This window comes from Argiope bruennichi, chromosome X1 (assembly GCF_947563725.1).
Source record: "Argiope bruennichi chromosome X1, qqArgBrue1.1, whole genome shotgun sequence".
In the NCBI taxonomy this organism is placed as follows: Eukaryota; Metazoa; Arthropoda; class Arachnida; order Araneae; family Araneidae; genus Argiope; species Argiope bruennichi.
In genome coordinates, this window is record NC_079162.1 from 3,277,724 (window position 1) to 3,291,840 (window position 14,117).

The following is a 14,117-nucleotide window of genomic DNA, read 5'->3' on the forward strand; positions in this document are numbered from 1 at the left end:
AGTTAAAATCCCTAAATATAAACCAACTGCAAACTCTAGAAGACCCCGTAATATACTACTTTAATTTATCTGACCGCTCTAGTTTTTTCTTCTTAACTTTTATTATTTCAAACTGAAACTATATCTCAATAGCCAATTCTAGCTCACAAGCAGTAAAAACTCATTAAGCCCAACGGCAGCGTACCCCCGCACCCTCACACTTCTATCAGACAATCGCAATGACATTCGCCATCTCCAAATCTCATCGAAGACGGCCACGGCAAAATAGTGACAATAAAGCTCTGTGAAGTCTCTCCTTACCATGGATAATCCCCTGCCGGGGCTAGGCCATCCGTCAACCCAACCATTGACAAAACATGGGCGATAAATAAGGGTTCGTATATTTTATAGTTCATTTGACTAAAATGGAATATTTAAACTAAACAGTTAGCAAACCAATTCTGGGTTCAGGAGACTAAGTTCAAAAGTACGTGCAGAAAGCAATAACACACATAAGCATAAAAGAATCACAATGTCCAAAAGACGGAAGACGCAGTATACTGCACAGCAGTATCAAACAAGACACCTGGTGGTCACTAGTGGATTGATTAGTATTTTAGAAATCTATGTGGAAGCAAATGCAACTTTTTTTAGTAAATATAAACAACAGGGCCATATATTTATAGATATATTAATATATGATTTATAATAGCTATTTATTTGTCTGGACACTTTCGAAAGTTTCATTTAACTTAGCTGCCCTTTTGGAGATGGTGAGCTTCGTTATGCTTATTTCTTTCATTATTTGTTATTATAATTTGATTTTTGAAATCCTGGACATTTTTTTAATATAAGAAATAAATTGAATGTATAAAAATCACGAGTATTATAAGCATTATTATTATTTGCATATCTGTAATGCCAATTTCAACTATTTGTTCCCAAAATATTTCACGAATGTATACTTGTGCTAAACTCGCCTCAAAATACCAATAAAGGAAAGAAAAACATGCAATTATTGACTGCAAGACTGCAATTAATTTCAGTCACTCCGAAGAACTGATAACTGATGAGTCATACAAAAGCTTTAAGATGTTATATATTTTTGAATTATTAAACTTTTTTATCTTATATAACAAATATTGGTGCAGGTGAATGATAATATGTTACTAATTCTTCCTTTTCAATTCTAAAATATGAAACTACGGAGGGTTGTATGTTGGAAGCTGGAGGCTGACTCAAGACTAAGAACACCTAAGTTAACCAAGAATTCCTCTGAAAAGTGTTCTCAGTGCACAGATGTTTCATCATGGTGGAAAATATCTGACTGCCTTAATTTCCTGTTGATACCACATTAAACCTTAACTTTGGTCCTGCTGTATCATTGGACAAATTTTCTTCGTCTACGAATGAGCTGAAAAAATTCCAAGGTAAAGAATTTTCATAATTCTAAATTTTTTATTTTTTTTTTTTATTTTCACTTTTCAATTGTTGTTCTACGACGGGTTCTTGTATAACTCGCATACTGATAAATGTGGGGAAAAAATTTGATTATCATACAGAATAAATTGTCCTATATTAAGTGTAAAATTTTTTAGGCTTTATTGTTTTACCTATCATAAATAACTTTTTAATTTTTACTTTTATAAATAAATAATTTTTTATAAAAATTGGCAGTTACAAATACATTAGTCACCTTTTAACGAACAGCTGGTTCGCGAAAAGTAATGCTTCTGAAATTTTCAAATATTTATGTGCCGTTGTCTCTTAATAAGCTTCTTTAGTAAAATACTTTTAAGCTTCAAAGTTATATGAATAGAACTCGTACTATTATAGAAGTCTTACGATATTTAGAACATTGTACTATATATTATCTCTCTAATTTTCTGTTAACTTACGCAAGATTTAAATTTAAAATGGAAGAGATAAAACCTCAATACATACATTTTTCATGAATTGAAACGTATTTTTTTTAAACATAATAAAAGAAAATCTAATCTTTGAACGCTATAATCTTAAGTGTACCACAGAATATTTTTTTAAAAAATGTATGCAATATTTCCAAGAATTATTCAAAAAAGAAATTCTGATTCAATTTAAAATTCTGTTTATCTTCAATCTATAAATGTATTTCTGAAAATAATTATGATGTCCAAATTTTGTACAGTTCTTCGTTCCTCTAAATCCTATTCAGTAAAATGATCTTGGTAGTCTAACGTTTCAATTTTCTGAGATTGTCTTATCGAGTTATAGAATTTTTATTATCATTATTTTAGAACAATCAACGATGAAATTTTTTAGGCAATCAGTCTTGGTGAAAGTTCGTTCAAACCCTGAATGGGCGTATTTTTTTATCAAAACTGTGGACGGAGAGGTCTAAAATCACGCGTTCCCGGACTTTTTTTCTAAAGGTATTCCAATAAATTTTCGATGGAATTTATATCGAAGCTTTGGGGTGGAGTATTCATGACATAAGGACAATTATATAGAATTCAGGAAGGCGTTCGATAAATTTTGTTTCGGGGATCATTATTCTGATAAAATCACCACTTGTTGCCAAGAGAAAGTTTCCGCACACATTGTTGTAAATTTTTCTTTTAAATGTCTAAGTATATATTCTAAACCAATCTCCCTTCAATAAAATGCAAGGTTCCTGGGCCAGTAGCTGAAATTGAGCCCCAGACCACTACCGATCCACCAACATGCTTCACAGTTGCTTTCAATTTTTTTGAGAAATTCCTCGTTTAATTAAGACGTAAGGTTTGCCATTCAATCCAAAAATGTCGAATTTGCTTTCACCAGTAAATAAGTTATTTTTATAATAAAAAAAATCTGTTTTCACGTTCCTTACGAATTTAAGTCCTTATTTTGTAAATTTAAGTGTTAGATTTCGATTACTTATGTTAGGTTTTTTTTGTCTGGATTTTTTCAATTTAATGTCTGGATTTTTTTACTATTAGTTCACACTCCCCCTGTGTATATATATATATATATATATATATATATATATATATATATATATATATATATATATATATATAATATAATATAATATAATATACTTGCCGCCTTTGGCAACCAGCCGGTTCGCCAATCTTAATGTTCGTTAAAATTTTAATAATTAAATATTTTATGCAATTCCAACTCTAATAGATTCTTCAGAAAAATATTTTAAAACTTCACATTTTGATAGTCATATAATTCACTCATAATATTATAAAGGTCTTCAGTCATAACGTGATATGTATCTCTCTAATTTTCTGTTACCCCTCATAGAATTTATGCTTTAAATTAAAGTGTAAATGATTAATCTGCAATTAATATAATATTTTTTACTGAAACAAAGCCTTTTTTTAAAAAATATGATTACTGATAAGTCACTGAGCATTTAAACTTTATGGCCACTAAAGAATATCTTTCTTAAATTATGTAATATCTCAAGAATTTGTCAACAAAATTTTCTGAGATTCATCATGAACAGATCGATTAATTAACAATGTTTAATTTTAAATGCATCAAACACTAAGAAAATAAAATGAATCGTTTAAAATAATCGGTCTAAAACAGGTTTAAAAAAACTACTTAAAAACGATGTACTTAAAACTATAAGCATATACAAAAAAAATATATAACATAAATACAATTTACTTACAAAAGCATGCAACTAACCTAAAAATAATTTAAATCATCCGTTGATAATGGTTGTCATGATAACAATCAGAACACAATGCGCATGCGTGAATTTTCTTCGCCAGTTACGGTAACGCAAATGCGTGAGTTTTTCTACGCCAGTTGGGGTAACGCTATGCAGATTATACATTTTTAATTTCCTTTATTCTGTGTTATTTTAATTCAAAAGTACTTCAGAATGAATCTGAAACATGGATTCATTAACAATGTTTAATTTTAAATGCATAAAACATTAAGAAAATGAACAGAATCGTTTGAAATAATCCGCCGAAAAATGTTAACCCTAGCCTCATTACTGTTCGGAGAAAAAAAAACTGAAGCCTTACTCATTTGGCGGTGGGGATAATGGAAGATTTTTTTGGCGGAAAAGTTGGCGGTGGGGAAAATGGAAGATTTTTTTGGCGGGAAAGTTAGTTTTTAATTAATAATTAAAATTTCAAAAAAAAAGGGACCCCAGGTGCACATTTCCGACCTCTAAGGTATACACGTGCCAAATTTCGTAGCTGTTGGTCGAGCGGTCTGGCCTGTAGAGCGCCAACACACACACACACACACACACACGCATTGAGCTTTATTATATATATATATATATATATATATATATATATATATATATTAATTGTAATTAATTAATAAAAAGAAACTAAAATAATAAAAAAAAATTGTTGATCTAAGTAGGAATTGACTTAAAAAAATTATATTACTTGTTTCCACTGAGATGTGTCTTATGGCGCACATTTTTTTTTAATTGTTGATGGGCTAAATTTTTTTCCTAATTCTTTTTTTTAGCATTAATAGATAGGTTTGGTACACTAAAAAAATGGATTTGCTTTTACTTTTCTGATTAAATATCGATCAATTGCTTCGTTGTAAATCTTATTCTGGGTTGTCTTAGGCTTATTTTCCACCTGATTATTGGTTTTAAAGCGTTTTATAATGTCATTAACCTTGAATGACTTCTGTCGGCAATCTGATATTTTTGGCACATACTTTCCATCTTTTAGTATGCTTAGTAATCAGTTTTCTTAACTCAATGCTCCTTTAGCCCCTTTGCCTTAATATTTTAATTAAATTAATATTTACTTGCAGTAAATGAGAATGACACAATTGAGAAATTCCCCTGATCAATTATAACGTTAACCATAAAGGCGGTAGTACTTTTTATCCAGGATTGCAACTATTTGGTGCTTAATTGTGAGATGTCCGAGTTTGGCTTACGGACTCTTTTTCACAAATTTTGCTTTTATGACTAAATTGTTAATTATAATTTATGAATTGGCGCTGTTTGGATTTGTTTTTAGATGTAAAATAAACTCAGTTTAAAAAAAATTTCTCGTTTTTTTCCAATTCATTTTAATTAATTTATCCTGGCAGAGAAAGTTATTTTCCTATGGTGTCTGAGTTTGGTTTGTAGCGACTATATTGAAAATTAATAAAGTTTTAGAAATTAGCTGCCTAGCCCTGATTAGAGCAGAATTCTGTATATATCAAACTATGTATGCCTTAAATATAACAGAATAGAATGAATGACGTAGCCATTTTAAAACGTCGCAGAAAACTATTTATATCGTTTTTATTTTTTAATAGAAGATGTATTTCATATTTATTTCATTTCTTACAAACACGTGCTGTAAATTGCGCTTTCATCGGTTTAGTTAGTATTAAACATTAATTTAATGTTTCTTTTTTAATTTCTGTCAACGTGATGGCAACGCACTGATAAAAGCTGACTTTTCCCCATGCATGCTTAAAAATGAAATTTTATTTTGCGCGAAATAAGTTGAAAAATATGGTTAAAATATAATTTTTAAATTCATTAAAAATTGAAATTTCATTTATAAGTTAAAACATTGGTATCATTAAATTGATAATTTTTTGAACTTTAACTTGATATAAAAATGATTTTTATACAATAATATTTTCGGAAGTCGTCAAGAAAAAAACTTCAAAATTTCGCTTACTTTTTAATTAAAAATCGCCGCGAGGTGCACTTCGAAAGTATTAATGCTCGCTAAAAGTTTCAATTAAATATATTATGTAAAAGCTTCACATTTTTATATTCCTATAATTCAATTACACCGTCCTGTACTTGTACTCTGTAACTCCTTTCTGTGTGCTAATAAAAATATTTTTTTAATAGCTCACAGAAAATAAAAAAATAGTAAAAATTTCAGCAAAATGTTTTAAAACATTAATTCAACTTTAATTGCAATTTATTCCTTTGCATTTTAATGTAAACATTTTTTTCTTAAACTAAGCATATTTTTTTAAAAAAAACGAGTTCTGAAAATAGTCTGCACTACAGAATAATTTTCATAATTTATGTAACATCTCAAAGAATTATTCAACAGAAAACTTTTAGATTCCTCATAAAATTAAATTTTTAGTTTTACTGTCAAAAGAATTTGAATGACACCAATAATACTATTTTATTTTGTTTCGGTCTTATAAATATGCTTAAAAAATTATGAAACCTAAATTTTATGTAGTCTTTTGGTCCCAAAGAATCACAATCTGCCAAATATTCTTTACACTCCAACTTTTAAATAAATAATGAACATTTCTGTCTTCTGTGATCAAATCGAATAGAATATAACAGTTTTGAAACAATCAACATTTTCATAATTTAAAGCCAATCTTTTTAGAGAAACCATAAGCGTTAATTGGGTATTTTCTTTGAGCCGGTCAATGAAGTGGTTTAAAAATGAATAGTAATATTCAGATTTTCATAAATCAGTCAGTTTTAGTGATTGATTTAGTTAATTGGAATGTAACTCTTTTTTAAAATATTAGCGTCTCAAGAATATTTTGTTAAATACGAATCATAAACCATAGGATCTAGAAAAAAAATTTAAAATTCGCAATTCTTCAAGGCATTTATTGAATCAATTTACCTAAAACATAATGATTTATAAATAAATATCGTAAATTTTTCTTATATTTACATTTTAGAAAATAAATGTAAGGATATTACTTTCATATTTTATATGTATTTCTTTTCATACAAATACTTGTTGAAAATTATTTTCTTAAATTTAATTTGAAGTAATAATTGACTAACTCAAATTAAAAATAAGTGATTATGATGGCAGTAAGTGGATGAAAGAACTTTTTGCTATGCACGCCTAATGTGCTCGTGTTGGTTAAATATTGTTTTTGGAAAATAAATTGTGGCAAAATATGGTTAAAATAGACATATAAATAGATAAAATCCTTTAGCCATCGAAAGAGACATATTTGAACTAGCACTAATTCGTTCAATAATTTATGATCCATATAATACGATTACATATTTTGAGGAATATACCACCCATCTTGGTAGGAAAGACCGTTGAATTTCTGTTGGTATTATTAGTTTTATCATTAAATTTCGAAGTTGAAGAGATTGGACAGTAGAGTAAAACAAAAATGACTTAGATTTTAGTTTGATAATAGTGCGGAAATTGTGCGTTTTGGGTTAAAAAACAATATTTAAAAATTTGGCTGCAATGTTACATTATCTTGAGGTGCCGCAAAAAATTTGAAATCTGTAAAAAAAAATTGAAAAAAATAAAAAAAGGCCTTTAAAATTTTTTCTTACATTTTACTTTTGTAATAGTATGGAAAAGTTGCCTTTTAGGTTCAAAAACAATATTTAAAAATTTGCTTGCAAAATTACATTATCTTGAGACGCTGCAAAGAGCTTGAAATTTACAAAAAATTTGAAAAAATGAAGTTTTTAAAAAGGGCCTTTAAAAGATTTTCGTAGATTTTAGTTGGTAATAGAGCGGAAAAGTTGCCTTTTAGATTCAAAACGAATTTTAAAAAATTATGATTGCAATACAACAATATTTCGAGGTTCCGCAAAGCGCTTAAAGTTTGTAAAAAAATTGAAAGATTATAACGTTAATAAAATATTTTTATGAATTTTTCGTTCATATAATGTTACAAAAGATGATTTTAGTACATGTATAAGCATTACAATTTAAAAAAATATTAATTACAAAGTATAATAAATATAAGATATTTTTTATGTTCAATTTTGCGTTTCTTATTTCTGTATCCTTAATGATTACACATGTTACAGCTACAAAATGTTTGTTTCTATTTCACTGCAACATTAAACTGTTTTTAATTTTGAAAACGTCGGGGAAAGTCGATAACTGAGTCCCCTATACTATTTGGTTCAGCTTTGGATGCCTTCTGCATAAAGTTTTAACTTAAACCGCGCAGACACTTGGTAGTTTTATCTTTTCTTGTCTATTTGATGGATCTGGTTGGCTTGCCTCTTTTTGTAAAGAACGCCTTTGTTCTTCAGCGTTGTCATCGTCGTCAGCAATCTTTTCTGATACACTAGTATTGTTTGCCCGTTCATGATTAAACTTAACTATTCTCTGTAATTTTTTACTCTTTCTTGCTTCTTTCTTCGTCAGAGTGTTTGTGGTAGTAATATCATTATTACCTATAACGATTTTCTGTTGCAGCATTGATCGTTTAGAATCTTTTATTCCATAACTGGCATTTTTTTCTTCTTTTATACAAGTCATCAATATCAAATAAACGTTTAGTTTCTTCTCTAAATTCTGTGAGGTTGGAATTAAACTGACCTGAACATGTTCTGCTTTGAGACTTCATCATGCTAAATACAGGAATTTATTTATATTTTATCATTTGTGAAATTCTTTTGCTAGAAACAACTGGTGTAGAAGCTCTTGACCATATTTGTTCTATTATGGGAACTAAAGTGTCCCACATTTCGCTTACAAAAGGATTCTTCTCTGAAGTAATTTGAGGTTATGTCTAATATAACAATAGTGCTAGGTTCGTCAGTAGTGCGTTCATCTTCAAGCAAATAATTTCTCAAAAATAAAACACTCCGATATTTGTCTGAGCCATTTCTACTCACAGCAGACACAAACTAACAAATTGGTTACTTTAATCAGTTACACAATAGACGGAGGAGAGAAGTCAACTGAACACGGCAAAGCTACTGATTTGAAACCAGCTTTGACCTTGTCACCGGACGCAGACAAATCTCCGCCTTACCTCAATAACAACCGCTCCGGCTACAGCTCAGTGACATGCTTGTGCAATAGTAAAACTGTTTTTATACTTTTATTCATATGGCAATGCCTAATGAAAGCTTTTTATTTCATAATAGAGGCACTCAAAAATCCTTAAAGTTTCAAAAAGTGAGTGTTTTTATGAAACTTGAACGTCCTTGCGGCACCTGAAGACCTACTCCAATATTTTTCATATTTATAATTTATTGACGCTCTACAGATCAGACCGTTTGACCCCAGACTTAACAAACTTGGAACATGTATACTTGCAGATCAGGAATGTGCACCTCGGAGCAATTTTTTTATTAGAATTTATTTAACTAAAAATCAGGTAAAATTTCAGTGTTTTACCTTCTGAACTTCCCAATTCTCCCTGTTAACTTCCGAAAATATTTGAGCATAAAACGGATTTTTACATTATCTTAAAGTTAAAAAAAAATGATCATATAAATGATACCATGGTTTTAACCTATAAATTAAGTTATTGTTTTTGATGGATTTTTAAAAAAATGGTTTAACTATTTTTCCCAACAACTTATTTCGCAGAAAACAAAAATAAGGCCCGAACGAATGAAATTATATATATATATACGTGTTATCATCGCATTGGCATAGCTCAAATTAAAAAAGTTAACTATTATTGCAAATTAAAACTAGAAATGTGAAAACTTGGAAATATTTCAGCTCATGTCTGCATGAAATGAAATAAGATATTTTCTAAAAAATAAATGCAAGAAAATGTATGTAACGTTTTAAAATAGCTATATTATTTATTCAGTAAATTAGTTTTATTTAAAGCAAATATGGTTTTATAATTTTTATAGGATATCCACTCTAATCAACGACCAACAGCTAATTTGTAAACTTTTATTAATAATCAGGCTAGGAGAAATGATGTAAATGAAGTAAATAATTATACTTTATATAACTTGTGGCAATAAATGTTCTGATCAATGACGAATTTCAAATCTATACTTAACTCTTCTGGTTGTGAAAAGTATTTAACAAAATAATCTTAGCACTAATATTTTAAATAGAGAATTGCACTCGAGTCATCTAAATCGGTCACTAAAACTGACTTATTTGCGTAAATTGAAATATCGCTATTTTGTAATAACGCACGATTTTCGACCTATTCTTCCACAATCTTAAAAATATATATATATATACACTTCTATCAGTGCCCAGAGTTTCACCTAGGCTGTGTATGATAAGTAAAGGAATCTATATTTGCACGCGCGTGTGTGTTAGGGTTGTACATTCCGGAGCGTTTGACCTTGATCTAACAACTTGGCACATGCATATTTTGGAGGGTGGAAATGTAAATCTCGGTGCGATTTTTTTTTTGGGGGGGGGGATTTTTAATTAGAGTTCTAATTATAAAGCAAGCGAAATTTTGGTGCTTTTCCGTGATAACTTCCGAAAATATTACTGCACAAAACTGATTTTTACATCAAGTTTAAGTTCAAATAATAATCCTTTCAATTGATATCAGTGTTTAAGCCTTTAAGTTAAGTTTCTATTTTTTAATAAATATTTTAATCATATTTTCCAATTTATTTATCAGAAAATGAACTTTAACCTGCAAGATCACGTTAAACCTTTAAAGGGCTATTTTTTTCTAGTCATATTATGTTAAAATATTTTTAGGCTTGAAATTAGAATAAGAAAAGGGATGCATTTAGATTATTAGATAAATTTAATTTTAATTAATTTGGTTCATTAATAATTAAGTGACAAACCAAGACAAATCATTTTGTGTCAGATAAAGAACTGAAGCATCTAAGTTTCTTTCTAAAAAAATTTATCAGAACTTATGCCAACCTACATAATTTCATACAGAGATTAATAAATTTGGTGGGAAGCATACTTCCCACGGCCTGCCTTAGAAAGGGTTAAGAGATCGTGGGAAATATTAGCTTTTACCAGCGCACTGCCATCACGTTGACTAAAAAAAAAAAAAAAAAAAAAAAGACAAACTTTGTAAGGAGCAAAATCAAATCTCAATTCTGCAAGCTGCATCTACCAGATGCCGGGTTGTTGTTGGAAAATAATTCAGTTTTCAATTAGAAAAATAAAGCATATTAATTTAGAGCAACCGCCGAGCTTACACTCGAGATTGCTTCGTTCTATTTACAAGTACATAATGGCGTAATGACAGACCAGTCAGATCGCCTCATCACACCCCTTCAACTTTCGTCGTAAGTGCTGAGACTTCACAGTTGCGATCCAACAGAAATAATGCAATGGTGTCGCAACATTCTCCAACTCTTTTGAGTGTATTGCAGTCACTCTAAAGCATGTATAACCTCATTGAACAATCCAAGTCTTTCAGATATCTTAACTAGTCGACCTGATCTAGTGACTTTATTTTTTATGATTTCATTACTATTCAATTTTTTATCAACACTAGATGTCACAATGGCATCGAATTTTACAATTTCGTCATAATTTACAAATAGTATTGTACAAGTGCAATAGTACAAGTGGATAAACACATTGAATTGGTCGGATTAGTTCAGAGTTCTTTCATTTTAATTTCAAAGTACGGTCTTTACCATCTCTACCAGGAAGCAGACTAATTACCTTTCCTAAAGGCCAAAATGCGTGTTTTTTGAATGGCTCTTCAATTATGACGATATCACCAACCTTGAAATTACGTGTACAACACATGCACCATATGAGCTTTTAGAAGCATCAACAAAAACATGAAGTTCAGAGGCTTCGTTTATAGCAATATATCGAGGCACAGTAAATTTTTAACAAATACATTTCATTTAACCACTTAATAAGTTTATTTACAATAGATTTGGGCAATTCTGAATTCCAAAGCAGTTTTAATTTCCAAGTTTCTTGCAATAATAATTTGGGCGGCAATATAGCTGGTGATAACAACCCATTTACGTCAAAAACTTTTTGAACTGTTGACAAAATGAACCTTTTAGTAATTTTTGTTTCGCACATTAAAATTTCAGATTTTTTTTTTAAATCTCAAAGTATCTTTGTCTAAATTCCATATCGTGCTCAAAACGAAAGCATCTTCTGTATGTTGAGAAACATACTTACATGCTTCATTGCTTTGCCAACCTCGCAAGTTAAAACAACCTTTTGACTACAACACCTTTTTAGCTGTATCAATGAAATTTTCTTCATTTACATTATGTACATCAGATAAATAATTGTCAACATAAAATGAATACTTCAATTTCTCTACAACATCACTATACTAAAATGGTGCGTTACCCAATAGATGTTTTATAGATGTATTTAATAGGAAAGGAGAAGAATTTAAACCAAAAACAATTCGGCAACGCTTATACACCAATTATCCCTTCTTACTAGGAAAAAAGTATCGAAGATAGTCTATCTTTTGGGTCCACAGATAACATTAAAAAAAGCTTTCTCTATATATCTGCACTCAATCCTATCAGATAGTCTAAACCTGTCTAAAATATCAGATATTACTTTAAAAAGATTTATACCTTCATATAAACATTGGTTTAATGATGGTTACGAGGCGTCAAGGATACACAGAAAAATTAATACATATGTACTGTTTTAATACAGTAATGTATTATGTAATTACAAAAGCATAACTGTAAAACTACACCTTTTTGAAGAAATCAGTCATTTGTGTTTGCTTCTTGCTTTGGAAGCATTTTCTCTTTGCTTGGAAGCAAAAAAAAAAAAACTTAGTGTGGCAGGGGCGGATAACCCGCCCGCGGATAATCGGGAGTCTACTGCAAAAAGATCGTTTTAAACCACAAACCTCAATAGAAAACACACTGTGATGTTTAGGCTTCGTTTCGTTTCATCCCCTCCCCCCAACAGAGAATGAATAATGGCTTCCTCTCTGAGCGGAGTGGCCTTCAAACTATTCGTAACACTCGCTGATATAGTTATTTTCACACGCGGAATCAATGAGAACTCGAACCCTCATTTCCTGACCTTTGATCCGTATGAAAACGCAGAGATTTTCAAAGTAAATACAGTAGACTCTCGATTATCCGCGCCTGCCGCACTAAGTTTTTTTTTTTTTTTTTTTTTTTTTTTTGCTTCCAAGAAAAGAGAGAATGCTTCCAAAGCAAGAAGCAAACACAAATGACTGATTCCTTCAAAAAGGTGTAGTTTTACAGTTATGCTTTTGTAATTACATAATACATTACAGTATTAAAACAGTACATATGTATTAATTTTTCTGTGTATCCTTGACGCCTCTCGTAAGTACAAAGCACTTTTCTGTTTTCATTAACAAAATGCATTTTAGGTTAGTTTTGAGTGATTACTAAAATAGTAAGCGTTAAACATTTCCTGCTGTTTATTTTACGTTTTATTGTACATAAAACGATTTTTCAAAGTTGGAATGACTGTTTTCTCTTTTGCTATACCTGTTTTTAGCTTTTTTCGGATTATCCGCGATTTTTGTTATCCGCGGCGGCCACGCCACCCAATTCCGCGGATAATCGGGAGTGTACTGTACTTTCTTTTCTGTTGCAATTAGATAGAGAATTCTCCGATTTTATGGAACACTTTTGATCATAATTTTTATCCAATTTAGGGCGCATAATTTCAAAATGAGAATAATTACATTTAGAACAATTAATATTATTTTTAAATTCACAATTTTTACTCAAATGACCTGCTTTAAAACATATAAAACAAGCACCTTTTCTTCATAATAACTGTCGCTTTGCAATTAGGCATTTTTCTAGTAGTATAACATTTTTCACTTGGATGAAATTTATCACAAAAAATACAATTGTTGCCCTTCTTTCCTGTAGAATTTTCGGAGCTTACCAGGGCTGATGCGGTCATTGAATCATCAGGTTTAATCCGTTCAGTTGGGGGATCTCTCTTTCTAATATTAGTTCCCAAACCGGATTTATCCAGTTGCACCAACTTGTCCCCTCGTACTTCTAGGCGAAGGAAAGTCATTAAATGTTCTAAAGAACAAGATTCTTTGGCGTCCATTTTATTACTACATTTTCACTCCCGAGCAACCAGGACTTCCTCAGGTAAACAGGATTCCACCACCTGTTAAAAAGTCTCCATACTTTTCTTGGGTTTGTCCAAGGCTCTCTAATGACCGCAATTTACCTTCAAGTTTGTCGTACAAGGAGAGCAAATGCATTTTCGTTCTTCCCGCAACAGCATTCTTCATAACTAAACTTAAAAGTTATCGAAAATAAATTTGTACAAGCAAATCTTCGGGGCCAAATCTCTCCTTTTAGTTGTTGAACGGCCTTAGGATAGTTGTCTGCCGTTGCAGGAAATCTTAAAACTAATCGTTGTTTTCAATTTCGGTTCTATGGACTGCCATAAGTGTTGCATCTTATCTTCATCGGCAGTACTTTTATCATTATGAATTTTCTGGAATTGACTCCAGAAGGCCAAAAAGTCTTCAGC

General features: G+C 30.4%; 1 protein-coding gene across 1 annotated transcript in view; it reads right to left on the minus strand.

Annotated features, from left to right (window-relative positions):
• LOC129958427 (uncharacterized) overlaps nt 1–13,682 on the minus strand; it is a 92,100-nt gene extending 78,418 nt beyond the window's left edge. The window contains exon 1 of the mRNA XM_056070917.1: nt 13,509–13,682. Coding sequence (XP_055926892.1) covers nt 13,509–13,682 — 174 coding nt within the window. The remainder of the gene's footprint in view (nt 1–13,508) is intronic.
• Nucleotides 13,683–14,117: the final 435 nt, after the last annotated feature.